The 27,898-nt window shown below is 56.1% G+C and overlaps 1 protein-coding gene across 39 annotated transcripts in view; it reads left to right on the top strand.

Moving 5' to 3' along the window:
- LOC105493668 (nuclear receptor corepressor 2) overlaps positions 1–27,898 on the top strand; it is a 240,074-nt gene that overhangs the window by 113,447 nt on the left and 98,729 nt on the right. For 34 of the 39 annotated variants that reach the window (XM_011761567.3, XM_011761578.3, XM_071070834.1 and 31 more), the window contains 5 exons: positions 3,377–3,429; positions 15,299–15,365; positions 22,661–22,833; positions 23,706–23,799; positions 26,602–26,780. In XM_011761567.3, the coding sequence (XP_011759869.2) occupies positions 3,377–3,429; positions 15,299–15,365; positions 22,661–22,833; positions 23,706–23,799; positions 26,602–26,780 (566 nt within the window). The remainder of the gene's footprint in view (positions 1–3,376; positions 3,430–15,298; positions 15,366–22,660; positions 22,834–23,705; positions 23,800–26,601; positions 26,781–27,898) is intronic. The other 5 variants (XM_071070825.1, XM_071070833.1, XM_071070838.1 and 2 more) reach the window with 1 other exon arrangement.

Genomic DNA, 27,898 nt, shown 5'->3' on the forward strand with positions numbered 1-27,898 from the left:
GGCCAGCCATGCCCCCAGCCTGTGGCTGTGGAGGTGTCTCATGGCCCCATGTGGGGACCCCGCCTAGCCTGGGCTGGGGAGCCGCCAGGCCTTTGTGCAGCCCCCTCTGCAGAGGGTGAGGGGGGTGCTGGGGAGTCCCCTCGGGCCCTGTGTCCCCTCAGCAATGCATCTGCCAGGACATGTCACTGTCCCTCCCTCCCCCAACCCCCTTCTGGGCTTTCCAAGATGGCTGTCCTCAGCCTGTTGCCATGGCGACACACAGCATTCGAGCAGCTCTGGGCCCAGAGCCTCCCCTGGGCTCCTGGGGTTCAGTGGCCTCGGGGAGTGACTGGTGAGTGCCTCCCAGGGGGCAGCCCCTGTTTAGAGGCGGCAGCACGCAGTATCCTCAGTCCTTCGGGGCCTTCGCCTTGCGGGCTGCTCACCGATGGCCGCCTTGAGAAGCAGGGGCTGTGTCCCTGTCTACAGGGCAGAGGAGGCGGCCACCAAGTGGAAGTGGCCTCCCTCCCCTGTGGCTTCGGTGGGTTGGAGGCTGACCGGGCTCCTGCTGCCCCCGGGAGCCTGTCCTGTGTTTCTGCTCCCGCCCTGTGCCGCAGAAGCACTGTCCCCTCTGCCCACCACTCCCTCCCAGGGTCGTGTGCGGTGGGGCTTCCAGTCCCCTTCTGGCCCCCTTCGGCTGTTTGCTATCTTTAAAACCAAAACAAGACAAACACTAAATTTCACCAAGTCTGAAATTTTCTGGGCTATCCAAAATTTCCGTGAAGTAGGTCCTCTTTGTTCTACACTCATGTTCCAGATGAGGAAACTGAGGCTGGAGTGTTGAGGGCACTTGTCCAAGCTCACAGCTAGTGAGGGAGGAGCCACCATTTAAATTGGGGCCTGTTTCCAAAACCCGAACCTTTAAGTGATGTCGCCTTGCACCTGGCCTGCATTTGATTGGCATGTGGGGAACATAAAGGAGCCAACGTGTTGCCCTGGGTTACAGCGTGGGCATCTTGATAGGGCCCCTTGCCATTCCTGAGACAAGGACTCGCACCCTCTGCAGGGATGCTGCACCGTACCCCTTCTTTCCACTGGAAAGTTCTGCAGTGAGTCTGACCATGGACTCTCTTGTTCCTCTGCTCACTTCTTCGTCTTGTTCAAACCTCCAGGGTCGGGGTGGGGAAACTGCCCTCTGTTCAGGGCTGAGAACCTTGGGAGGGGAGCCTGACCTGGCATGGGGAGAAATGGCTCATGTCAGCTGCAGGATGACATCTCTGTCCCCAGGAGAGTAGCTGAGCAGGACCCTGGAATTGCCCGAGTCCAGTGGTGAATTCCCTAGCAGGGGATCTGGGGCTACAGGGAGAAAGGCGACATTGTCACCAGCCAAGACCGTCTGTGAGGCTCTGCAGAGCTGCAGAGGCCCTTCTCTGGGGATGGGTGGGCGGGGATCTGGGTGGCCCCCTGTGCTGGCGTCATCAGGAGGTGTGTTCAGCTCTATCCCCAGGGAAGAGACTTGTGTGTCCCTTCTGTTGCTGCAGCCCTGCCCCGAGGCTGCAGGACTCCACGTCTCCATCCTTACCCCGTTCCACCTGATCACTCATACTCTGTACCTGATCTTCCCACCATAGTCACCCATGGCCACCCTGGGAGGCTCCTGCTGTGTGTGTAGGTGAGGGAGAGGGATAGGAAGAGAGGGAGACAGACAGAAAGACACACACACACACACACAGAGGCTCAGGCAGAGAGGAGAGCATACTCCTTCCTCCAGTGCTGGAGCTGAGAGATGGGCTGTCATTCAGGCTCATCTCTTACCAGCTGTGGGCAAATGTTGTAAGCTCTTAAGGACTCAGTTTTCCTGTCTGTACAGTGGGGGTGAGTGTATCGGTTATGCAGTGCGGTTACATGGCTTCTGCTGGGGAACAAAGCAGCCCACATTTAGAGGCTTGAAGCAGCAACTGTTTACTGTTTCTTACCAGTCTGGAAGGCAGCTGAGCATTTCTGCTGGTGCAGACTCAGCTCTTGTACCTCCGTGGCCAGCAAGGGAGTCGGTGGGCCAGTGCTGTAGCTCAGCCCAGGCTGGGTGGCACCACTCTGCTCTTTGCCTCTCTGCCCGCTTCCTGCAGGCCAGGCTAGGCTCGTTCTCTTGACAGAAACAGCAGAAATGTGAACTCTCATCGTCAAGCCTCTGCTTTTGCTGAGGGTGCACTGGTTCCACTGGCCACAGCAAGGTCATGGGTGGTTACAGGGAGGCGTGAAAGGTGGGTGCCATTAACACAGTCACTGCTCCCTGATGGCGACAATGCGACTGGCACCTCTGGGCACTTCAGCCTGCAGGTGCCAGCCTCAGAGCTTAGCATGCACTGTCTCGTTTGATCTTCGCAAAACCCTATGAGTTTAACCCCATTTTATAGATGAGGAGAAACGGAGGCACAGATGGAGACCCAGCTAGAAAGCATCAGAACCTGGACTTGAACCCAGGCTGTGCCCTTGGTTGCTAAGCAAGGTTCTTCCATTTGGGAGGGGACATGTGGCAGCTGTCTGGGTCCCTGCCCCCATCACAGACGCTGCAGTGCTTTCTGCGTCTCCTCGTGCGCTCTTTGAAGCTCTGTGCTTGCTACCTGTGGGCCCTGTGTCCCTTTCTCACTGCTGTGTGGGATTTGTGGTGTAGCTGATCCCTGATCTCCTTAGCTGCTCTTCTGGTGGCGGACGGCTAGCTTGCTTCTCGTGGGCTGCTGTGAGCAGCGCTGTAGCAACGTCCTAGCGCCCGTCTCCTGGCAGAGCACAGTAGGCATCTGCAGGAGCACGGGGGTCGGAGGCGGGGGCGTCAGTGTTCGTCACCAGGCAGTGGCTACTGTCTCTCTCTCTGGGGGACGTGTGCCCATACACCATGCTCCCACCAGCTATGTGCCAGGCTTCCTGTCACCACAGACCTCACCAACACTTGGCATTATTCAACGTTTTTGTCTTTGCTCGTCAGTGGGGGTGGAGTGGTATCTTGCAGCGTTGGGACGCACATTTCCATGGTGAGCTGGGAAACCAAGCGGCTTTCCATGTTCGGTGGCCAGGGCCAACCTCTGGGGTGTGTGTGGGTTTGTCCTGGTGTGCTCTGGGCTGTGGCCCCTTTCAGGCCAGCACTGCTGAATGCCCCGCAGAGCAGCTATGACGACCTTGGTGGGGGCGGTCACCGTACCCACAGCTGTCCTGGAGGAACCAGTTTCAGCCTGTTCCTGGCTGGGGCTGCGTGCTGGGTCCCTGTGTTCCGTTTCATGCCTGCCCATGGCTGAGCCCTCACCCAGAGGACAGCTTCTCTGTGCCAGGCCTGGGGCTCCTGCCGGTGGGCTCTGCAGTGGCCAGTGGCCAGCCGGGCTCTGACGCGCTTCTCTCTCTCCCTTTGCAGCCATTGTACAACCAGCCCTCCGACACCCGGCAGTATCATGAGAACATCAAAATGTGAGTGCTTGTGGGTAGCCGTGCAGACCACGGGGGCGGGGTGGGCAAACAGGCTCTGAGCGGCCTGCATGGGATGTGGGACGTGGGCTCTCTGTTCCCATCAGGGGCTCCCGGCCAGGGCCAGGTGCTCCTGGAGGGGACAGGAGACAGTCCTAGGTGGCACCTGGGGTGGGGACGGGGAGCAGAGAGAGTGTCCCCCTGAGGTTTCGGGAGACAGGCCTGGATTTGGGAGGGTGGGCGAGGGAGCTGCTGGTGTACAGGTGGGTCTGGAGAGACGGAGGTCAGAGGTCCCAGTCTGTGTACATGTGCATCCTGTTCGAGCAGGAGGGAGCTGTTGCGGGCAGAGGGCAGCCGGCTCAGGGAGATGGGGAGTGGCCTCAGTGCAGGCGGGGCCTGGTGTTTTGGGCTCTGGCATAAGCATGTTTGGGAGTCACCTGGCATCTGCACAGCGAGGCCCCTCTGGCACAGCCCACTATGGGGCAGATCAGAGCACTCATCCAGGCCCCGAGGCTTTGGAGGTGGCCAATGTGATGTATTCTAATGATGGGGGCCTTTTCCCAGACTGAGGCTGGGAGAGAAGAAAATGTCAATTAAGTGCCACATGCCGCTGGGTGGGGCAGTGCTGGAGGCTGGTAGCATTGTATCTTCAAGCGAGGTACAAGGCGTTGAAGGTGTGGCAGCTGGAAGGAGGCTGGGTTTTTCTTGGGATGCATTAACAGGAGCATAGATTGCTGGGCTGAGGAGGGCATGTTATCTCATGTTCGTGCCCAGGAACCCAAAAGGTAAAAGGGGCTGCAGATCTTGCCCCTTGAGGAACATGTGCTGGCAGGTTGGAGGCGAGACTCTTCAGGATCATAGCTGTTGAATGTTCGAGGTTTGTCATGGTTAGAGGGTACATGCATTTGAGTGTGGCTGCAAAGGGAGGCATTTAGCTGATTCAATGGGTAGTTCAGCCTGGTCCGATTGTTCAAGCGTTCTGGGATGGAACTACAGAGTGTATATGCGGTGGTGAGCTCCTCGTTCCTGAAAGCATGCAAACCTCCTAGTGTTTTCACGCATCTGCTGGTGCTGGACTAGTTGACAGGGAGATCGTTGCTGTTGTAGTTTCCAGAGTTGCAGGACTGGTCCAACCTCAGGTGATCAACTTGGCCACCCTCTTGCAGCATCATTGTTGCAGCAGCCTAGAAAATCTCTCCTTGCTAGTTGAGGCCCTTGGCCTTCTGGGATTCAGGAGCACCTGACAAAGATACTTCACCAGCGTGGCTGGTGGGGGGTCATCCTCAGCTAGTGGCCAACAAGGGCTGCAGAGTGTCAGGAAGGGGCGTGTGTCCTGCGCCAGGGGTCCTGGGCTGGTATGGAATGCCCATGTCAGATGCAGCCTGGGCTCCTCATCGGCCTGGCGGGCTCATTCATTGCCCGGGCTATGCCTGTCCCTTCTGCAGCTTCCTGGGACTTCCCTTGTTCTGGGGCCCCTGTCTGGGGTGGGAAGCCACAGATGGAGGGGTGCTGAAAGCAAGGGGGATGTTCTTGGGACCTCATCACAGGTGGGTTAGGGGATGAGGGTGGGGTGTTCTCAACTGAGTCCGGGCTGTTTGGGGCATTCCCTCATTCATTCATCCCATCTTACTGAGAGCCTGCTGTGTGTCAGGTCCTGTTCTAGGCCTTGGCCACTCAGCCTTGGATAAAACAAAGGCCTCACCCCTCATCAAGATTTGTCTGGCAGTGGAGACAGAACCAGAATGAGTTAAGTAAACAAAACAAGAGAATGTCAGCTAATCCAGCTGGGTGCAGTGGCTCATGCCTATAATCCCAGCGCTTTGGGAGGCTGAGGTGGGAGGATTGCCTGGGGCCAGGAGTCCGAGACCAGCCTGGCCAAATATAGCAAAATTGAAAAGAAATTAGCTGGGTGTGGTGGCACGTGCCTGTGGTCCCAGATACTCAGGAGGCTGAGGTGGGAGGATTGCCTGAGCCCAGGAGTTCAAGGCTGCAGTGAGCCGTGATTGTACCACTGTACTCCAGCCTGGGCAACAGAGCAAAACCCTGTTTCTTAAAAAAAAAAAAAAGAAAAGACAAAGAAAATACCAGCCAATCTAAAGTACTATGCTCACATAACTGTACTATGCTCACATAACTATCTTAAGCTCTTTATGCCTTCATATACCGAGTTATGATTTTTTCTTCTTAACATAATATTTTTTGATAGCCATATTATTATACTGACAATTTTACATAGGTTTTTTCACTTAAAGTGAGCGATATTTTAAGCTGAATAATATGGATGATTTCAGGTAATAAAGACAGCTGTAGAATCTAAACAGAAGAGAAGCAAGATACTCATATAGATAACACCAGCAAATAGATATTGCTTCATCTTTGTCTAAGTAGAATAAACTGTAAGCATATTAAAGCCAGTGCTGTATTTGACATCCCATAATCTTTGTCAGAGAATGGCTGTGGTCTATTAAAGTACATTTTGACTAAATAGGTAGCCACCTCACTGAATTTGTTGCAAATCTAAATCACAAACAAACATGTTTATAATTAAAACAAATAGATGTGCTGGGTGCGGTGGCTCATGCCTGTAATCCCCGCACTTTGGAAGGCCGAGGCGGGCAGATAACTTGAGGTCAGGAGTTCGAGACCACCCTGGCTAACATGGTGAAACCCCATCTCTACCAAAAATACAAAAATTAGCCAGCTGTGGTGGCGTGTGCCTGTAGTCCCAGCTACTTGGGAGGCTGAGGCAGGAGAATTGCTTGAACCTGGAAGATGGAGGTTGCAGTGAGCCAAGATCATGCCTCTGCATTCTAGCCTGGGCAACAGAACAAGACTCTGTCTCAAAAAAATATATATATAATATAATATAAAACAAATAGATGAATAATTAAGATTTCCTACACTGTAAGTAGTCGAGTTCTGTTAGAACAACCTTTGTGTGTAAATTATTGGAACTGATTTGTCTTTAGAATTTTAATTTCTTGGATATTTTCTACTAAAATTATCATCCCTTCTATATTTTAGATTTCAATGCGGTTATGATTAACTTTCATTGTGCGGTCCATTCATTTTTTAAAAATTCTATTACTCTGGTAAGTGGGGTGATGGGAGAGAAAATGAGGGGGTGATATTAGCCAGGGAGGTCAGAGCAGGCAGTGACAGTTGAGGGGACCCTTGGAGGCTGAGCAGCAGCCGGCTGTGTGGACCTCCGGGGAGTGTCCCAGATGGGTAGAATAGGAAGTGCAAAGGCCTCCTTGAGCTGGCAGGGGTCACAGAGAAGGCTGGCATGGCCCGAGGAGGTAGGCGAGGGAGAGGAGGGCACAGGCCAGGTCACGGAGGGCTGGTAAGGAGTTCCGGCTTTATTATCTGTTGGAAGGGAATTCAGTGATGAAGTTTATCCCAGGAAGCAATGTGATCAGATTTTTGTTTTAAAAATTGGCTTTGGTGGCCACAGGGAGAAAGGACCTGGGGGTAGGGGTGAGAGTACCATGGGAAGGCCCCTGCAGGAGCTGCTGAGGTGGGTAGTGAGCACCCTGTCACTGAGAGGTATGCCAGCTGAGAGAGCATAATGTTCAGGAAATCTGCAGTGCCCAGGAAGCTGCCCTCAGCAGCCTCTGCACCCTGCACTCCTTGCAGGCTCTGATGTTTTGTGACTCTGCTCCTGCTAGACTGCAGAAACTGTCTCGTGTCCAGTGCGGACATGGGAAGGGAGGCCCTGTGCAGGCCCCGTCTCACCACGTGGCTGAACACAGGGGCCCCAAGCGGGACCGCAGCGCGTCCTGGCTGGCTGACTCGCTGTGTGTCCCTGTGGGAAGTCACTTGCCCTAGGGCTCGGTTTCATACGTGCTCACTGAGGTCAGTGCTCAGCGTGTAGAGCACATACTGGGTTTTTGGTTCTTCTTTCTTTTATCTACAGAGACCCAGACTCATTCATTCATTCATTCATTCATTCATTCATTCATTCATTCAACCAATATTTACTGAGCATCTGCTACACGCCAGGCACTGTTCTGGGCCTCCAGGACACAGCAGTGAATGAGGCCTGACATTCTAGTAGGGGAGGCTGTTAAGAATAAATACACTGTGATAAGTGACTGCCGCCATGGGACAATGAGATGATCCAGCCGGGGTCAGGTGGGGTGCCCAGCTTCCCCCAGAGCAGCCTCCCCCACGCTCACGGCCTCCTCGCCGCTGCTGCTGTCATTGCTTCAAGGTGGGAGGTCGTTCCCTCCCCTGAGACCTTGCCCCGTCACTTTAATTTCTCTGTGTCTGCATGCTGGGGCCGCAGAGTGAAAGTTAATTTCACGCTTGACTTCCTGCTGCACAGACGATTTCGGACGCGTTGGAGTCACCCGTAGCCGCCTCTGCTGCCCTCCCACCGCCACCTGCTTCGGGCGCTGTTGGTGTCCCCTGCTGCAGGAGGGAGAGCTCAGACCACCGGCACGGGGCCGGGGCAGCCCCAGAGGAGCAAGAGATGGGGTCTCCACTGAGGGATGGGCCCCACCCTGGGCAGGACCCTGCAGGAATTCCCAGGCATCCGTGGAGCCCTCGTGGGATGTGGTGAAAGGGCGTGGGGCCCGGGGGTGGGCGGCAGCCAGCGCCCAGGCGCGCTCTGCCTCTGCTTGCCCGGGGGTTGCCCTGGTTCGCCGGTCCCCTCAGGCCTGGAAGCCTGCTGCTTTCTTCCGTCGCTCGTTTTTCTTTTCTCGCAGGCTGATTTCTTCCCTCCTGCTGCCTCATTTGGGGGTCGGCTGATGGGAACTGTCAGACCTGGGGCTGTGCAGGCGGAAAGGGGGACCAGTCAGGACCCAGGTGACTCTTAGCAGGTCTCTGTGGTCTCGCTCAGAGACATCAGATGACTCCCCCAGGGTCACACAGACAAATTCCTAGACCAGTCCTAACTGCACATCCTTCCAGCTTCCTCTCCTGGGTCTCTACTCCAGACCCTGCCCCTCCCTAGCTGGGTGACCTTAGGCAAGTCACGTCACATTGCTTGGCACTGTCACAGCTTTTGGTTGGCACTCAGTGATCAGGAGGTCCAGACCATCACCCCAACCCACAGTCTCTTCCCAAGGTATCCGGGCCCTGCACGGCTGCCTCCCTCTTCCTCTCCCTCTTCTTCTCCCTCTTCCTCTCCTCTGCAGCTGGGGTCAGGCTCTCCCTGAGCACCCCTTCTGCCCCCTCCAGATTCACTATCGCTGCCTCCCTCCCTAGAACCCAGGGCTCTGCTCATTTTCTTCTTCCCACACCATTCCTCTGCTTCTTCCAGGCCTCAGCTCAAACCTCCCTTCCTCCAGGAAGCCTCCCCTGATTGCCCCAAGCTTTCCTTTTCCAGTACCCCATAAGCCCCAGGACCAGTCCCAGCCAGGGTCCGACCGGACTGCCGTGGAACACTCTCATAATTCCTGCCTCCTTATCCCACCCTCCTACGTCCTGCTTCTCCTTCCCAGTGCCCTGGCAGATGACAGGACTAGGTTTCCTTATAGGGTGTGTGTTTTTAAACCCTGACTTCTTTGCACCCCATGAATGCCTGTACCAGCAAACTCATCACATGCTGCTTGGCCCGTGCCTCCAGAGCCCTCCTAGAGACTGTGGTCTTTACGTTTGCCGGACAGAAGCTCAGCAGAAAAGATTTGTCTGCAGTACAGTATTTGCATCTTCATTGCCTAAACACTGCTTGGAACAAAATAAACACTTAAAAAAAGTTTGCCAGAGGAGTGTTGAACACGTGGGCATCATACACCGGGATTCTAGGGGACTGCAAACCCGGGTGGCTGCCTCCAGGAGCGGGAAGGAACATCTGAGTGAGGAGGGCTGGTGTGAGGCAATAGGGAGTGGTAAGGCTGAGGAACGGGGAGCTTGGTGACCTTTGAAAAGGGCAGCCAAGCCTCAGTTTCCCAGCCTGTGGCCATGAAGGGGTGTGGCCCGATGGCCTGATGTTTTCAAGAGAAGCTTTAGGTTTGGCTTTTTGTGTAACAGCCTCTGGTTTCAGTGCTGGCAATGAATTTAGGATTTTAGAAAGCACCGGCCAGGCGCGGTGGCTCATGCCTGTAATCCCAGCCCTTTGGGAGGCTGAGGCAGGCAGATCACGAGGTCAGGAGTTCGAGACCAGCCTGGCCAACATAGTGAAACCCCGTCTCTACTAAAAATGCAAAAATTAGTCTGGCGTGGTGGCACGTGCCTATAGTCCCAGCTACTTGGGAGGCTGAGGCAGGAGAATCACTTGAACCAGGGAGGCGGAGGTTGCAGTGAGCCGAGATTGTGCCACTGCACTCCAGCCTAGGTGACAGAGTGAGAGACTCCATCTCAAAAAAATAAAAAATATAAAAATAAAAATAAAGCACCACGGCCCAACACGACACCCTCGGAGGCTGTCTCTGGCCTGTGCACTGTGCGATTTGTGACCTGCAGACTTGACATGTGTTTGCGGACTTGACATGTGTCCTCTTGTGTGGTACGTGGATGTCTGTGGGTGGCAGGCAGTGTCCGTAACCAGGGAGGATTCACACCCTCAGTTGCTGCCCATCGGTGGTGAACAGACAGCTGCGTGCACATCACCGCCACTCCGAGGCCTCATGCTCACCGAGTCATTTTCCAGCTGCAGTGACGGCCCCACGGTTTGTGGACAATCACATGCCAGACTGGCTTCTCAGCGCTGCCTTAATACTTGGCCATGAACGAGGCTGCTGAAAATGGCAGGAACTTTTCTGTCACGGTACTGGAGGCCAGCACTTGGAAATCAAGGTGCTACAGGGCCACGCTCTCTGGAAGGCTCCAGGGGAGGCTCCTTCCTTGCCGGTTCCAGCTCCTGGCTGCCGCTGGCCTCCTTGACGTTCCTTGGCTAGGAGATGCGTCACTCCCGTCTTTTATATTCGCGTGGCGTTCTTCCCGTGTCTGTTCGCGTCATCTCCCCTCCGTGCGTGTCTGTCTCTGTGTCCAAATTTCCCCTTTTCATAAGTCATTGGATTAGGGCCCACCCCAGTGACCTCATTCTAACCTGCTTCTCGCTCTAAAGACCCTGTTTCCAAATGAGGTAATGTTTTGAGGTGCTGGGGCTTAGGACTTACACATATCAGGGTTTTTTGGGGGAGTGGTTGGGGGTGACATTCTCACCTGTACTAGGCAGTGTACCGCCTGCAAACCCCAAAGTCAATATTGTATGGTCTTCACCACGGTGTTTCAAAGTGGATTCTGTCTCTCTTCTTTTGTGGGAAGGCGGGACTATTTGTTTTAAAGTAACTAGATTGTACGTTGTACAACAGAAGAGTTGCAAATACACTCTCGAGAGTTCCCACGCACGCTTCACCTGGCACCCCTCAGGTGGACAGCTTATAGAACAGCAGAGAAACACCACAACTGGGGCCCGCCATAGTGGCCCACGCCTGTCATCCCAGCACTTTGGGAGGCCAAGGTGGAAGGATCACTTGAGGCTAGGAGTTGGAGACCAGCTGGGCAACAAAGCAAGACCTCGTCTCGACCAAAAAATAAATTAGCCAAGTATGGTGGCATGTACCTATAGTTCCAGCTACTCAGGAGGCTGAGGCAGGAGGATTGCGTGAGCCCAGGAGTCCAAGGATGCAGTAAGCCATGATCAAGCCACTGCACTCCCGCCTGGGAGACAGAGCAAGACCCTGTGTCTAAAAACAAAAATCAAAATAAAACGAAACAAAATACTAGGAAAGAAATAGCGGCACATGACCCTCCACTAAACTACCAGCTGTCTTTGCATTTCCACCCGTCTCCCCGCCAACGTCTGTTTTCTGGTCCAGGATCTGATTCAGGTTCTCACGTGACATTTGTGCACGTGTCTCCTTAGTCTCCAGCCCGTGACAGCTTCTCAGCCTTGCCTTGTTTTTCACAACCCCAACACTTTTGAAGAGCACTGGTCAGGGCTTTCTTTGGCAGGTGTTTCCTCCTGCTAAGACTGGGATGGGGGGTTTGGGGAAGACCAGGAAAGGTCAGGGGCTGCGTGATGCCGACGTGATGGGGGCTCTGCCCTAGGTCTCCCCTGTCGCCTTAGAGTTATCCCTTCTTTGCTCTGTTCTTTGCTAGGGAGTCACCAAGTCCCACCCACTTTCCAGGGGAGGGGAGTTAAGCTCCGCCTCCTGGAGGTGGGAATATAAAGATTTGTGGAACCACCACCATGATTCATTCATACTTGAGGGGAGATTCTTTGAGACTGTGCAAATTTCTTGTTGCTCCTTAAAATTTTGCTAACCAATTTAGCATTCATCCCTGGATCTTGCCAGCGGCAGTTGGGTTATTACTGCATTCTAATGACGATTTTCTATTTCCCTCATTTCTTGGACATTTATTCATTGGAACTCTAGAAGAAAGATCTGTCCCTTCTCCTCCATGCATTGATGTATTGAGTCATTTGTTTATAATCACACAGACTCGTGGGGATTTGTTTTATTCCTGGGACGCTAATCTGGTCCCAGGGCTATTTCTGTTGTCACTCACATTGTTCCAGCTCTGGCAGCCGGAAACCTTCAGGCTGGGTTCTGTGTCCTTTTAACTTTTGTTTTCTTTTGTTTTTGGCAATTCTTGACTAAAGTCACTGTGGGCTCTTCTTGCATACTTCCTGGCCGAGCGCTGGAATCAGCCATGTCCCGGGCAGCACAGTTTCTGGGATTGGAGGATGGTCTTCGCCAAGATCTGGATGCTGCTGTGCTCAGTGGCCCTGGGCCCTCACTGCTTCTACTCCTTCACAGCTGTCTTTTGCATAAAAGACCAAACCCTTTGCCATGTCGAAACTCACAGGACCCTGCAGGACCGGCCCTGCCAGTCTTGCTCACAGCCCCTCCTCCGTCCTCTCTGTCCCTCCCCAGCACTGTCTAGACACAGGACCTTCCTGTCTGTGCTTCCACTACACAGAGTTTGTTCCTGTCTCCTGCGGTGCCCTCCAGCCGGAGTTCCCTTCCTTCTGGATCTTCCCAGAGCCGGGTCCTTCTGATGACGTAGATCCCAGCTCAAGGCCATCCTCTCTGGGAGACCTTTCTGCACCAGGGAATCTAAAATAGCCCCTCACACCCTGCCCCGCAAGCACTCACTAGCCCACCACTCTACTTAAGTTCCCAAATCCAGGATTATCTTGGTCATCTTGCTTATTGTCCGTGTCACCTCTGTGAGAGCCCACAGCTGTGTCTTGCTCCCTGGTGTGTCCCCAGCACCTGGAACAGTGCCTGGCACATAGTAGATGCTCAGTAAGCACTTGTTGAATAACAGAAAACGAGGCTGTGATGCCATAGATTTCAGATGAGGAAACTGAGGGCTTCTGAGGTGTGCTCAGAGACACCCTGTTATGAGATAAAGGGTGCTGGTCCTAGCCTGTGGGACTGAGGACCCCTGGGGCCCACCCTGACCAGGGTGGGGGCCAGGCTGATGGAAGGTGGGGAGGCCCTGGCCAAGGCACCACCAGAATGACCCAGGGACTGAGGTGGATTCCAGGCCCTTGAGCCCCATGAGGCTTCACTCGTCCATCAGAGCCTGGGGTTCTCTCCTTTTCCGGTTTCCAATGGAGCTAGGGTCCTGGGGGCTGGGCAGAGCGTGGCTCCCAGTCAGCAGCTTTGGAGCTTTCGAGCGGGGTTGGCCACTGCTGAGAATATGAAGAAGTTGGGGATCCCTTCCCCGGAAAAGTGGGTGCCACTGCATGCCCCAGATTGGGGACAGACAGCAAGTTAAGGTGTACAGCAGGCTCCTGAGGTGGCTGTGGCCCCAGGCCCTGGGAGGCTGCAACACCTGCTTTGTGTGTCAGAGACTGTGGGGAGGGGCCTGGGAAGAGAAGAGGAAGGTACTGAGGTCTTGATGCAGTGGCGGGTGGGGGTGCTTTCCAGCCCTCATGGCATGGGCTCCAGAACCTCCGGCCTCTACTCTCCAGGGCTCCCTCCCTTTGCCTGTCTCGGGGTCTCTGTCCGCTTTCTTTGGGTCTTGTCTCTCTTCCTCTCCCCACTTCTCTCTCTCTCTTTCCCTCTCCTAGTTTCATCTTCCTCTGAGTCTCTGTCCCTTTCCTTTGGATCTTATCTCTCTCTGACTCCTCTCTCTCTCTCTCTGATCCTCTCTGTCTCATCTCTCTCACTCCAGTCTCATTTCCTGTCCATCTCCAGGTCTCTGTCCTATCTTGGATCTCATCTCTCTGTCTCTCTCTGCCTCTGTTTCTCCCCTTCTCCCAATCTCTGTCTCTTTCTCACATCTGTCTCCCTGTCTATCTCCCTCTCTCTGGGTCTCTGTCTGTCTCTCTCTGGGTCTCCGTCTCTCTCTCTCTCTCTCTGGGTCTCCATCTCTCTCTCTTTCTGGGTCTCTGTCTCTCTCTCTCTCTCTGGGTCTCCGTCTCTCTCTCTCTCTGGGTCTCTGTCTCTCTCTCTCTGGGTCTCTGTCTCTCTCTCTCTCTCTCTGGGTCTCTGTCTCTGTCTCTCTCTCTGGGTCTCTGTCTCTCTCTCTGGGTCTCTGTCTCTCTCTCTCTGGGTCTCTGTCTCTCTCTCTCTGGGTCTCCGTCTCTCTCTCTCTCTCTGGGTCTCTGTCTCCCTCTCTCCGGGTCTCTGTCTCTCTCTCTCTGGGTCTCTTGTCTCTCTCTCTCTGGGTCTCCATCTCTCTCTCTCTCTCTGGGTCTCTGTCTCCTTCTGTCTCTGGGTCTCTGTCTCCCTCTCTCTGGGTCTCTGTCTCTCTCTCTCTGGGTCTCTGTCTCTCTCTGGGTCTCTGTCTCTCTCTCTCTGGGTCTCTGTCTCTCTCTCTGGGTCTCTGTCTCTGTCTCTCTGGGTCTCTGTCTCTCTCTCTCTGGGTCTCCATCTCTCTCTCTCTCTCTGGGTCTCTGTCTCCCTCTGTCTCTGGGTCTCTGTCTCCCTCTCTCTCTGGGTCTCTGTCTCCCTCTGTCTCTGGGTCTCTGTCTCCCTCTCTCTGGGTCTCTGTCTCTCTCTCTCTGGGACTCTGTCTCCCTCTGTCTCTGGGTCTCTGTCTCCCTCTGTCTCTGGGTCTCTGTCTCCCTCTCTCTGGGTCTCTGTCTCCCTCTGTCTCTGGGTCTCTGTCTCCCTCTGTCTCTGGGTCTCTGTCTCCCTCTCTCTGGGTCTCTGTCTCCCTCTCTCTCTGGGTCTCTGTCTCCCTCTGTCTCTGGGTCTCTGTCCCCCTCTGTCTCTGGGTCTCTGTCTCCCTCTGTCTCTGGGTCTCTGTCTCCCTCTGTCTCTGGGTCTCTGTCTCTCTCTCTCTCTGAACCTCCCGTCTCCCAGGACGTGCCTGCTTCCCTTGGAACCTGCAGTGGGGTGTGTAACCTGCTTGGTTGAGCCCCCATGGCCCCTGGCCTGAAGTCTGAGACCCCCCTGGGGGTTTTGAAACCTGAAGTCCATGCCTGGTGGCCCCACCAGCTGCCCCACCCTGCTTGTGTCCCTCCCACCACGGCAGGACTGGGTGTGCTGGAGGGCTGTGCACTGCACCTGGTTGGAGTCAACCCTGGGGCCGGGCAGGCCACACCCTGACACCCAGCCTGTAGGCGGCAGCAGGTCTCGGGGTCTCAGGCTCCGTGGCCTGTATTCCTAGTTGGAGGCTGTGGCTGTTTCTCTGTAGCCATCTTTCCATGGGCAGGTGTGGCTGCTGGGGTGCATGTGGGCAGGGGCGGGAAGCCACAGGCCCCTCGGCTCTGGGAACCCTCTTGTCTGCACACCGGGCTCAACCTAAATGTTGGCGGGGGCTGCCTCGCGTGCAGGGGAGTGAGGACGCACATTGGCAGCTTACAGGTCTCTCTGGGGACACAGTACTCTGGGGTCTTATCTCCCTGAGAACCAGTAACGGGGCAAATTCAGGGCTTATTCTCAGCAAACAGGATGGCGCGGGGTGCAGCGCCTGAGTCCGGCCAGGCTGACCTGTCTGCCGCTTCCCTCCTGCACAGAAACCAGGCGATGCGGAAGAAGCTAATCTTGTACTTCAAGAGGAGGAATCACGCTCGGAAACAATGGGTAAGTCCACACCGTGGCCCCCATCAGGTTTCCTTGAGATCCGGGGAGAATCGAGCGCACAGGGGGCCGCACCTGCGGGGCCCTCTCGGTTCCACAGCTGTCTCCTCCCTGAGCGTCCAGGCTGCGGAGGAAAAGCCAAGGCCGGCCAGGAAAGGAGGAAAGACAATAGCTGCTTCCAGAAGGCCTCAGGGTGGGTGGGGGTGGGAGGCCCTATGGCCCCTCTTCCAGCCTGGAAGGGAAGAAAGCAAAATGTTGGCTTGGAAAATTAGTTGCTAAACCCTGGTCATGGGACCTGTCCTGGGCTTTTCAGGCAGAAAGAGAGGTTTTGGAGAGAGGTGGAGGATCAGGGTGGGCTGTGTGCCAGGCAGCACGGGAGACAGTGGACAAGCATTGAGCCCCCTTTCCCTGAGCCTGCGTTTGTGGCCAGTGGCCTCATTCAAACAGAAAAGGGTGCTGATTCCTGCTTCTCACTGTAAGCTGTGCATCTCAGCCCACGGCAGGGAGGCTGGGTGTGCCAGAGGCACGTGGTGGTGGTTTAGGGCGGCTGTGGACATCACCCATTCCCCAGAGGAGATCAGGGTCGACTATTCTCCCAGTTGTCAGGGAAAGAAGCGTGGACTCAGATGGGCTTCAACAGGAAAGGAATGGGTGTAGCTGGAAACGTCTGTTGGGGGTGGATGGCAGGAATAGTCTTTCAACTCAAGTCTTGTTTTCATTTCATTTCATTTCACTTCACTTCATTTCATTTCATTTCATTTATTTGTTTTTGAGATTGAGTTTCACTCTGTCACCCAGGTTGGAGTGCAGTATCAGGATCTCTACTTACTGCAGCCTCTGCCTCTTGGGTTCAAGCAATTCTCTTGCCTCAGCCTCCCAAGTAGCTGGGATTACAGGTGCCCACCACCAAGCCCGGCTCATTTTTGTATTTTTAGTAGAGAGGGTTTCACTGTGTTGGCCAGGCTGGTCTTGAACTCCTGACCTCAGGTGATGCACCCGCCTCAGCCTCCCAAAGTGCTAGGATTACAGGTGTGAGCCACCACACCTGACCCCTTCATTTCTATGCAGTTTTTTCAACTCTGTGTGTTAGAACATTGACAAACTGAACCTGAATTCCCATAGCAGCTGGGAGCCAGAGAGAGCTATCCTTTCTCTGACGGTCTCACAGATGCTCTGATTAGGCCAGGAGAGGACCGGGGTCCTGTGAACCAGTGGCTGATGCCGGGGAGATGGAGTGAGGCCGCCTGGTTTTGGCTCATGGGACCTTCTGTAGAGTTGAGGATGATGTCGTTGAGTCCACCCAAGCCACGGGGCTGCTGGGACACGGGGAATGGGATAAGGCTGGGGAGACCCTGAGAAGGTCCCCACCTGGGGAAGAGGCGGCCTGGATGGGGACTACTGCCTTGGGATTCTTGGATAGGAGAAGCGACAAGAGCTGGGAACTAGCCTTGCTGGAGGGTGGAGGGGCTCCCCTTGTACTTGCAGCCCCCTGCCCCACCTCTGCCCTCCCTCCGCTGTGTTGGGGTGGGGCCTGTGAGGCAACTCCCTGTGTCCTTTCTGGGGTCAGATCTGCTGGGCACCAGCCTCCAGAGAGGCCCTCCAGGGCACAGCAGTGGCTCTGTCATGCCTGGTGCCTGTAGGTCTATGGTACACAGTAGGTGATGACTAAATGCTGCTTGAACGGAAATGGGCTGGGACAGAACAGTGCGTGGGACACCGAGGGTGTTAGTTGATCCAATGCCTTCGGGGCCTGGGTGCCAGCAGTCACGGAGTACCTACTGTGTGCGAGGCTCGCAGTTGGTGTGATGTAGGCCCTGTCCTCAGACCTGCAGGCTGCAGGGACAGATCGTGCGTAAGGACGAGGAGGATGCCCGCACACCCTGCCCTTCCGGTGCCTGTTGTGTTCCGGGCACTCTTCTGAGTGCTCTCCATACATTGGGGCATTTAGTCCTGTGAGGTGGGAGCTTGGTCAGCCACATGTTTCAGATGAAGAAATCGAGGCCCAGAGAGGTTAAGTAACTTGCCGTAGGTCACACAGCTGGGAAGTGGTGGAGCTGAGATTTGAATCCAGACTACCTGGTTCCTGAGCCCATGCTCTGAACCCCCAAGGGGCAGTTCCAAGAGAGCCCAGGAGGGTGTGTGGGGTATGGTGGTGTGAGTGGCTACACGGCAGAACTGAGCAGTGCCTGGGGAGGGGGACCCCAGGCAGGCATGGCGTCCTGGGCAGGTGTGTGGGCACGTGGGGCCAGGTGAGGGGCTTAGCTGGGGCAGGAGGTCCTGGCACCTGGCTCCGGAAGGAGGGGCTGTGCTGTATGGGAGGAGAGTCTTCCCTTGGCCCTGCCTGCCCTGGCCCCGAACTTGTCTGGGCACTAGATGGAGGAGACACTTCCAGCCAGATGCTGGTGCCTGGGAAGCTGTGGGCAGCCCTCGGGACCCAAGGCGTGCTCATAGATGAGGAGAGGTGGGCTGCCCAGCAGTGCCTTGCCCAGCTTCCTCAGACCCCCCCACCTTGACTGGATGGTACCCACGGGCACTTGGGCTGGTACAAGAGACTCTTGAAACGAGCATCCAATCTGTTTATCAAGTTAAGAGATATCCACGCAGGGCTGCCGGGTGCCCAGGAGACACTGGCCAGGAAACGGCCCAGTAATGCGGGGAGAAGAGCTGGGCAGAGGGGTAGGCTCTCGAGATGGGCTGGGGACCTCAGTGCTGAGGTGGGAGTGACCAGAAAGGACTGGCTTTGTGCAGATCTGAGAGTCAGGGTGTCAGGCAGAGGGCATAGCAGGTGCAGAGAGGCCCTGAGGCAGGAACCAGCTTGGGGCAGAACCTGGCAGGCCAGCGGCAGGAGCCATATCACCTGGAAACCTCTGCCCTCAAGCTAGGATGGAACATTCAGGTTTTATTCCGAATGCAGTGGGACACCGAGTCTTAATACATGTTTTTGTAGTAAAGAATCCAAAGTCCTTATTCTAAGAAATTTGACAGAAGAGTACAAGGAACGTCTATATACCCACCACTTAGAATCAGCCACGGTTACCATTGCCTTATATTTGCTCTGTGTGTATAATACAAATATAAACGTGTTTGTTGTTGCACTCTTGGAAAATAGGCACGGAGGCGCGGAGCTTCAGCCCTAATAAATACTCCCCCTTTGTCTCCTGTGAGGAAGGAAATCCTCTCATTTCCACCTACAACGACTGCCAGTTCAGCGCTATCTTGCCACCTCCTTGACAGCGCCCCCCCCCAACCCACCGTGGTTCCCCCCTTGGGGTGAAGGCTCTTCTAGGGAGGGCAGCAGAGGATCTGATTTCCATTTAAAAGGATTGCTGCAGCTGCTGGAAGGAGCTCAGGCTGGAGGTGGAATTGGGGCGGGCTTGAGTTCTTTAAAGATCGCCAGTGGCTCCTTGGGGGGTCTGTGGAGGGGGTGGAGGGAGAAATCGGCTTAATTTAAAGCTAGAGAAGAGTCAGACAGAAACCAGGGACTTCCAAGAAGGGTCCAGGGTGGCTTCGTGGCCCATCTTGGGACAGACGGAAACAAATTCAACACCCCCTGAAGCCGCGGTGGCGATTGGGATGGTCTCTTTCTTGTGGTATAAGAAGCCGAAGTCCCTGACTTCACTGATTTCAGTAAGGCCTGGGAAGGGGGGCTTGGCCAAGAACTCCGATGTGCCTGCCTCACCCCCAATGGGGAGCCAGACCCCCCTCAGACCCAGGGACCCCCACACCTTAGCAGGTTCCTGGCACCCACCTCTTCCCAGAGAGCAGGGCCTTGTCCCTGTCACGGGATGCTCAGCACCAGCACGGCCCCCCAGGCCTGCCACGTCTCCTGGGAAGCTGAGCTGGCCCCTCTGGAGGCCCAGTTGGCTGAGAGGCTGGCTCGGTCTGTGGTCCCAGAGGCATGACTGGCCTGCTCCTTCTCCTTGGCGGATTTGCGCTCCCAGCACCCCACAGAGTAGCCGGTGGGGCGGGGGCTCCAGTCTTTCCGTGTGTGTGTGTGTGTGTGTGTGTGTGTGTGTGTGTGTGTGTGTGTGTGTGTCTGTGTCTGTGTCTCTCTGTGTGTGTGTCTGTGTCTCTCTGTGTGTGTGTCTGTGTGTGTGTGTGTCTGTGCTGTGTCTCTCTGTGTGTGTGTCTGTGTCTCTCTGTGTGTGTGTCTGTGTGTGTGTGTCTGTGTCTCTGTGTCTGTGTGTCTGTGTGTGTGTCTGTGTCTCTGTGTGTCTGTGTGTGTGTGTGTGTGTCTGTGTGTGTGTCTGTGTGTCTGTGTGTGTGTGTGTGTGTCTGTGTGTGTGTGTGTGTGTCTGTGTGTGTGTCTGTGTCTCTGTGTGTGTCTCTGTGTCTGTGTGTGTGTGTCTGTGTGTGTGTCTGTGTGTGTGTGTCTGTCTCTGTGTGTGTCTGTGTGTGTGTGTGTGTCTGTGTCTGTGTGTGTCTCTGTGTCTGTGTGTGTGTGTGTGTCTGTGTGTGTGTGTCTGTGTCTGTGTGTGTGTGTGTGTCTGTGTGTGTCTGTGTCTGTGTGTGTGTCTGTGTGTGTGTGTGTCTGTGTCTGTGTGTGTGTGTGTCTGTGTCTGTGTGTGTGTGTCTGTGTGTGTGTGTGTCTGTGTGTGTGTGTCTGTGTGTGTGTCTGTGTGTGTGTGTCTGTGTGTGTGTGTGTGTCTGTGTCTGTGTGTCTGTGTGTGTGTGTCTGTGTCTGTGTGTGTGTGTGTCTGTGTCTGTGTGTGTGTGTCTGTGTCTCTGTGTGTATGTGTGTGTGTGTATGTGTCTGTGTGTGTGTGTAAGACAGAGAGGCGGGGAGAGAGGGAGGAAAGGGAGGAAGGGGTCTGCTTCCTCCTCTGGCCAGTGGGTCCGCCCTTGTAGAAAAACGCCAATGAGCATCTTCCCTGCCACCCAGGCCAGGCCAGAGCTGCCCGCCCTGCACTGTTCAAGGCAGGCCGAGTGCACACCTAGCACCGTGGACAGAGGCACAGGCTACAGCAGGCAGCACTGTGGTCAGACCCGGAGGGGGACTTCCTTGTCCTGGGCAGAAGGCAGAGCCTGGTGCTTGGGGCCATGGAGGTGGCCGGATGTCCCCTCAGGGACACTACTGCTGGGGGCCTTTGCCACCCGCACACTCCACGAGGGACCCAGCGAAAGCCAGGCCATCTTGCCGGCGCCCTGCTGGCAACGTGGACAGGCCGAGGCCCCGCTGGCCAGTGGCCTGTTGGTTTCTGCCCGCTGGTCTGCACCAGTCACCGCGTGACTTTCCTCCGCTGGCTTGAGGCGAGCTTTTCTCACCTGTGAGCCTGGGGCCTCTCGGACAGGGGCCGAGGTGGCATGGGCTGGATGTTGCCGTCCCCGCGGTCCCCATCCCTCACTGGGGCTGCCCGCAGCCACTGCCCCGAGCATGTTTGTCTGTCACCAGAACCACCTCTCGATCTCCAGCGGGTTCCTGGCACAGCCTGCATGCATGGGGTCAGGTTCTGGGCCACTCAGCACCAGCCTGACCACCCTGTGGGGACCATGGTGGTCACGGGGCTATGGAGGATGGAGGGCACAGCTTGCCCTTGGTCAGAAGCTGAACTATGGGGCGGGGTGGGGCTGGGGTGTCTGGGCTCCAGGACCAGAGAAGGGCTTTCTGATTGTGCCCAAGCGCCAAGTGGGTGTTTGCGGAGGCTCCCAGACCACACCATCTGTCCATCCCCAGCTGTTAGAGGTGGATAACTGGGATTGTGTGGGTGGGCCCCCCGCCGCTTGCTCAAGTCACCTTGGAGATGTGGAAGCCAGGCAGCTATGCTCCAGGCTGATTGGGGATCTCTTCTCAAAGGACATGCAGCAGGCAGCGCTGTGGTTAGATGTGGAGAGGGACTTCCTTGTCCTGGAGGGAGGGCAGAGCCCCCTCTCTGGGAGCTGCTGAGGTCCTCACAGCTGGTCCTTGGGGTGAGGCTGGGGAATGAGGAACTGCTTGCAATGTGGTTTTCTCTGGAGGCTGCCCCTCCCCGGGGCTGACGGGCCCCCATGCCATACGGTACAGCACAGCTTCCTTTGGTGTGGCAGTGGGCTCCATCCGGGCTGTCTGGTGCGGCCGGAGCCCCAGCCACATGTGGCTGCTGGACACTGGGAGTGTGGCTGGGGAGAACTAGAAACCGACTCTTAAATTTTACTCAATTTGTGATTTCAGTTGAGCCACATATGGCGGGTGGCATCCGTTTGGGACCAGGCCTCTGTAGAGGAGGCCAGGACTGGGTGGCTGGTTCACCAGGAAGGGAGGTGACCATGTCCTCCAGGGGAGGTCTGTGGGTTTTCTTCAGGGGCCCCCGTCTGCTGGATATCGATGCAACAATGTGTGTGTCTTTCTGTCATTTGCCTGTGTGACATGTATGTGTCTGTTGTGTGTCTACGTGTGTGACTCTGTGTGTGTCCGTCATGTCTGCCTGTGTGACCCTGTGTGTGCACCAGTTTGTCTGCCTGTGACTGTGCGTGTGTCTGTCATATGTCTGCCTGGATGACCATGTGTGTGTGTCTGCCTGCCTGTGTGATGGACTGTGTGTGTGTCTGTCATATGTCTGCCTGCATGACCATGTGTGTGTCTGCCTGCCTGCGTGACTGACTGTGTGTCTGCCTGTGTGACCATCTGTGTGTCTGGCTGGCTGGCTGTGTGACTTACGTGCCTGTGTATATATGTGTGTGTGTCTGTCTCGGTGTATCTACCTATACGACTCTCTGTCTGCCTATGTGACTGTGAATCTGTGTGTCTGTCTGCCTGTGTATCTGTCTGTGTGACTGTGTCTGTGTGAGTGTGTCTGTCTACTTGTGTGACTGTGTCCATGTGACTATGTGTGTGTCTGACTGCATGTGTGTATGTGACTGTGTGTCTGTGTGACTGCATGTGTGTCTGTGACTTGTGTGTGCCTGCGCATATCTGACTGTATGTGTGTGTGCCTGCCTGTATGTGCATGTCTGTGTGACTGTATCTGACTGTATAGGTGTGTCTGTGTGACTGCATTTGTGTGTGCCTGTGTGACTTGTGTGTACACCTGTGTGACTTGGGTGTGCGTCTGTGTGCACCTGTGTGACTTGTGTGTGCCTCTGTGTGTGTGTGTGCCTGTGTGCATCTGACTGTGTGTGTGTGCCTCTATGTACATGTCTGTGTGGCTGTGTGTATCTGACTATGTGTGTGTGTCTGTGTGACTGCATGTGTATGTGCCTGTGTGAAGTGTGTGTATGTGTGCGTGTGCCTGTGTGTCTGCCTGCATGTGAGTGGGCAGGGGCGGGGCGGCGGGTGCCAGGTTCAGGAGCATCTTCTGCAGTGCTCCCCCGCGCTCTCCCAGGAGCAGAAGTTCTGCCAGCGCTATGACCAGCTCATGGAGGCCTGGGAGAAGAAGGTGGAGCGCATCGAGAACAACCCCCGGCGGCGGGCCAAGGAGAGCAAGGTGCGCGAGTACTACGAGAAGCAGTTCCCGGAGATTCGCAAGCAGCGCGAGCTGCAGGAGCGCATGCAGAGGTGAGCGGGGCCCGAGCCCAGCGCCCCCCATGTCAGGGCCCGGGGTCAGCTCCAGGCATCCTCAGCAGAGGTGACCCGGCCAGGAAGGAATAGAACAGTGCAGCAGCTTCTCAGGCCAGTAGCCGGGGCCCTACCAGACCCTGGCATGTGTCCCGTGGAGCCTCTTTGGCCTGACACTTACTTGGAGCTTAAATACGTTTTGGGGGCAAGCACTCCTATTTCTGTGGCCTGCACGACCCCTGAAGGCAGTTGAGTTTGAGATCCCCGGTGTGGGACAAAGGGGAGAGATGTGGCTAAGAGACCAGGCTGCCAGCCTCCCCCAGTGGCTGTGAGGACTTGGTGGACCCTGTGTGAGAGGTACCTGGTGACAAGCAGCTGTGGTTCTATGGCCATTTTTTTTTGGTTGCACAGACAAGACGATTCATTGGTGATAATAACAACAGCTTTCACCCTTAACTGAACTCATAAGCCGTGTCTCATTAAGTTCCTCCCAACAGCTCTAGACAGCCGGGTGCCACTTTTGAATCCTCATGTGACAGGGGAGGAAACTGAGGCACAGAGAGAAACACTTTGCCCCAGGGCCAAAGAGGGAGAGCGGGACTTTGAACCCAGATCTTTGTGGCTGGGCTTTTCAGGGTATTTTAGGAGAGAGGAAGCGAGTGAGCTGCCCGTGTCACAGGGTTTGGCCATGCTGGGTTGGGGTGGGGGCTCCACGCCTCCCCAGGACTCCTGGTGTGGGGCCAGCCCCTCTGCTGCCTGCTGCCCACACTTCTTCTCTGGGGAGGGCGTGGGCTCAGGGCTGCGCCACAGGGGCCTGCTAGTGTCCCCGACCACCAAAAGGCTGGTCCTGAGTGTGTCCCCTTGGTCCCCAGCAGGGTGGGCCAGCGGGGCAGTGGGCTGTCCATGTCAGCCGCCCGCAGCGAGCACGAGGTGTCGGAGATCATCGACGGCCTCTCAGAGCAGGAGGTGAGTGCAGGCCCTGACTCCGGCCTCAGCTCCTTTTCCCTGGCATCCCCCGTGAGGGTGCAGAGGCCCTAGCCAGAAACCGCCTCCAGGGTGGTTTACATCAAGGGGCTTGCCACCGCAGAATCAACGTGGGCACCGAGGTACCCAGGAGTAGAAGCCTCAGGAAGCCACGGCCCGTCCCAGGCCTGCAGGGGTGAGCGGAGAGAGGGGTGTTAATGTGTCCGAGATGGGGTGTGGCAGGACCCCCTGCAGGGAGGGCCCCAGCGCTCCCCGATCCAGATGCCACAGCACGGAGGGGGTTGGGGGACGAGGACCCTGCCTCTCACTCTTACCATCTCCTGCCTCCTTTTGGAACTTTCCATTGGCTGAGTCCAACCAGAAACCCAAGGGGCAGGAGTACCTGTGGGTTCCAGGGTCAGCCTTCCGGGGGCCAGAGCTTGGCGGGGTGGGGGGAGCATGGTGCAGGCCGGTAAGTTCCCAGCACGCCGTCTGTCCACACAGCCACGACCTTCTCACAGGAATCTCAGCCCTCCTGGCTGGAGCAGGGCTGGTTTCCCCTCAGGCCTCTTTGGGGTACCAGGACACCCTGGGGTCAGCCGAGGTGACCCTGGTTGCCGTCATGGGGGCCCACAGATGGCCAGGAAGCAGAGGGGCAGCCTTTTCTCCTGGGGAGAAAGTTGGCATCAGCCTGTCCCTCCTGGGTCCTGTGGGTCAGGTATCCATGATGACACTACCCCTTGCTCCCAATACCACGGCAGACATGAAGCAGCCACGGCACGTTTCTTCCTTCTGGGGACTTTTGTCTGGGGAGAGCTTTTGTCCAGATGGGAGATTATAGCCCTTCAGCTCAGCGCAGCAGAGCCACGCATGGCTATTGAAATCAAAATTAATTAAAATGGGATAAAATTAGCAATTCAGTTCCTCGGTTGCATCTGACACATCTCAAGAGCTCGACAGCCGCTTGCGGTTGGCGGCTCCCCTCCTGGGCGGGGCAGACAGCGAACACCTCCCTGGCTGCAGAGCGCTCTGTTGGACAACAGAACGTGCTGCCCTGAGATGCTGATGCTCAGATTAGACAGATGGAAGGGGCCCCAGGGAGGGGGCGGCTGGTTTAAGTTGCAGTTTCTCACCAGAGATTCTAATTCAGCTGGTCTGGGGTAGAGCCCAGGAATCCGAATTTTTACCCAGCCACCCACATGATTCTGAAACAGGCAATCCAAAGATGAATCTGGCCATTAAAACATAATTTTTAATTTTAAAACTTCTTGTGGTACGTTTTTGTTTACAACAACATCCAGTTGACAGAAAACAGAGCTCAGAAAGCCATCCCATTGCACAGTCACAGGGCCTGGCCCTCGAAGGCTGGGCACTGGAGCTGGGCCGTTTTAGCCCCCGTCTCACCGGCGCTCTGCACTTGTGGACATCCCGCAGAGAGGCTGGACGTGGGTTTAGTCTGCACTGGAAGGAGGAGGCCGGTGGCCCTCTCCTCTGCATTCCTTACCTGATGGCCAAGGATGTGGCGCCTGGGCTGATTGTTGCATGTACACACACACACACTGGCCACATGGGAATGCAGTCACCAGAGTCCTCAGGGACATCAAGGATGCTGTGTCCAGGGTGAAGGGTGGAAGTGGAATTTGGGACAGAAACTTCCCCAGCCAGCTTGGGGTGACCTGAGGTTCCCCGGGAGTGTGCAAGGGAAGGGTCTGGGCCGGAGGACAGGCACTTCCCATCCTTCTGGGAGCTTTCTGCGGTCAGAGCACATGGCCGGCATGGGAAGGACAGGAAGGCAGCTGTTGGAGGGCGGAGCAGAGGTCCTGCCAGGGAGGACTCTGCTGGGGGTCTGCTGTTATTACATCCCTGAGACATCCGAGGAAGGTCAGCGTTCTGTATTGGGGTGTGGGGTACAGCTCCAAAGTTCTGGGAGACAGACACCGGCCTCTTGTGGGAACCCTGTCCCACCCCGGGGTCAGAGCTGTGCCTCGCACCCGGCCCCTGGCTGGGAGTCCTGCACCTCGAGTGAAGAGGTTGGATGTGGGCCGCCGGGCAGCTGGATCATTTGAACTGGCTGACCTTGGCTACGCGGAGCCCTCGCTTGCCTCCGGAGATGGGTAATTAATCGCCAGTAATTGGCTGGCTGCGAGATTTGGGGAAGTGAGCCCAGCTGAGTGGCGGCTCGGAGCCTCTTAATAGTCATCCCAGTGCATTAGAGGAGCGGCCGCCTGACTGCTGCTGCATGCAGGGCTGGGTAGGCCAGATCCCAGGTGGGCCCTTTGAAGGAGCGGGATGCTGGGAGGGGGCGTGGGGTGTGGGGGAAGGAAAGGCTTCTCTCCACCAGCGAGGCGGCCGACCCTCTCTGCGCCCCTGGGCTGCCCGCATGCTGTGGGGCCAGCTGGACCCCAGGGCCCACTCTTGCCTGCCGAACCTGGAAGGCCGTCCTGTCTCCCGGGCTCCCTGGGCCCAGCTGGGCTGAGCATCCTTCCTGCAGTGCTTTATGGCGCTTGCGTTTCCAAAGGGAAGATTCATGGCTCCCCTCCCACTGCAGAGAAGGCAGCTGCTGCTCTCTGCATTGAATCTACAGTCCTGCCCACCATAAACCTGTCGGGGAGGCCTTTACATTCTCCCTTCCCCCAGCATGAGCTCTTATTATTTTTAAACTCATCATTCTCCTTCTCGTTGGTTTTGCATTTTCCCTACCCGGGCACAGAACATCGGTCCCCTCTGTGCCTTCCCTGGGTCCCCTGCACTGGCCGGAGCACCTCGCCCCCGGGCGCTCTGACCCTGCCCTCCGTTTCCCTGCAGAACCTGGAGAAGCAGATGCGCCAGCTGGCCGTGATCCCGCCCATGCTGTACGACGCCGACCAGCAGCGCATCAAGTTCATCAACATGAACGGGCTCATGGCCGACCCCATGAAGGTGTACAAAGACCGCCAGGTCATGAACATGTGGAGCGAGCAGGAGAAGGAGACCTTCCGGGAGAAGTGAGTCCTCCATCACCTGGCCTGGCCTCCCGTCCCCCTCCCGTCCCAGAAACCCATCCTGTTGAGGCCTGCGCTGTCTTTGGGGCAGCCACCACAAATGAACACGCCAGGGGGTGCTTAAAGCCGCAGGGATTTACTCTCTCCTGGTTCTGGAGGCCGGAAGTCCAAATCCTGGTGTCGGTGGGTTTGGTTCTTTCTGGGGGCCATAAGGGAGAGCCTGTCCCGGCCTCTCCCCAGCTTCTGGTGCTGCCAGCATCCGTGGCCTTCCAGGGCTTCTAGATGCATCCCTCCACGCTCTGCCTCCGACCCCACATGACCTTTGTCTCTGTGCTTCTCCTCTTCTTATAAGGACACCAGTCACACTGAATTTAGGGTCTAGCCTAACCCGATACAACCTTACTTTAATTACATCTGCAAAGACCCTGTTTCCAAATAAGGCCACGTTCTGAGGTTCTGGGTGGCCATGAATTTTCCGAGGACACACTTCAACCTGGTACAAAGCTTAAGGGCAGCTGTATGTAAGACAGGGCGCTGTGAGTCAGAAGAACAAGGCAGGAAGGACTTAGAGGCTGGGCCTGAGCCTTGGGCAGGGACGCGGCTGGCCAGTGGCTTTTTGGTGGTTTCTATTTTGTTTTCTCTTTGACAGTAGCTGCTGGCTGAGTGGGTTCATGATCCCATCACTGTGCCTGTGTCTTGTCGGCTTCATGCATTTCCCCCTCCTGTCCCTTATGACAGCTCAGCCAGGCCCACCCCAGTACACAGGTGATGACACGGAGGCTCATAGAGGTTGAGACAGTGTACAAAGGCCACACAGCATGCACACTGCGGAGGCAGGGTTCAGACTCCCCCAGCCGGAATGGAGAGGCTGTGTGGGGAAGGGTTTGCGAATGGGGCCAGGGAGTAGGGCTGTGCAGAGCAGAGACGGGAGTTGAGTTCTCTCGAAAGCTGTGTCTGAGGGGGCCAAACACCACAGTGAGGATCTGTGATGTGACATCCAGGCAGAAGGAGGCCTCTGTTCCTGGCCCAGGGTCCCCAGAGGAGATGGTGGGCCCTGCTGAACCACCCCACACCTTGGGAACAGTGTGCTATAATTCCGGGGAGTCTAATCTTTTGGCTTC

This window comes from Macaca nemestrina, chromosome 10 (assembly GCF_043159975.1).
Source record: "Macaca nemestrina isolate mMacNem1 chromosome 10, mMacNem.hap1, whole genome shotgun sequence".
NCBI lineage: Eukaryota > Metazoa > Chordata > Mammalia > Primates > Cercopithecidae > Macaca > Macaca nemestrina.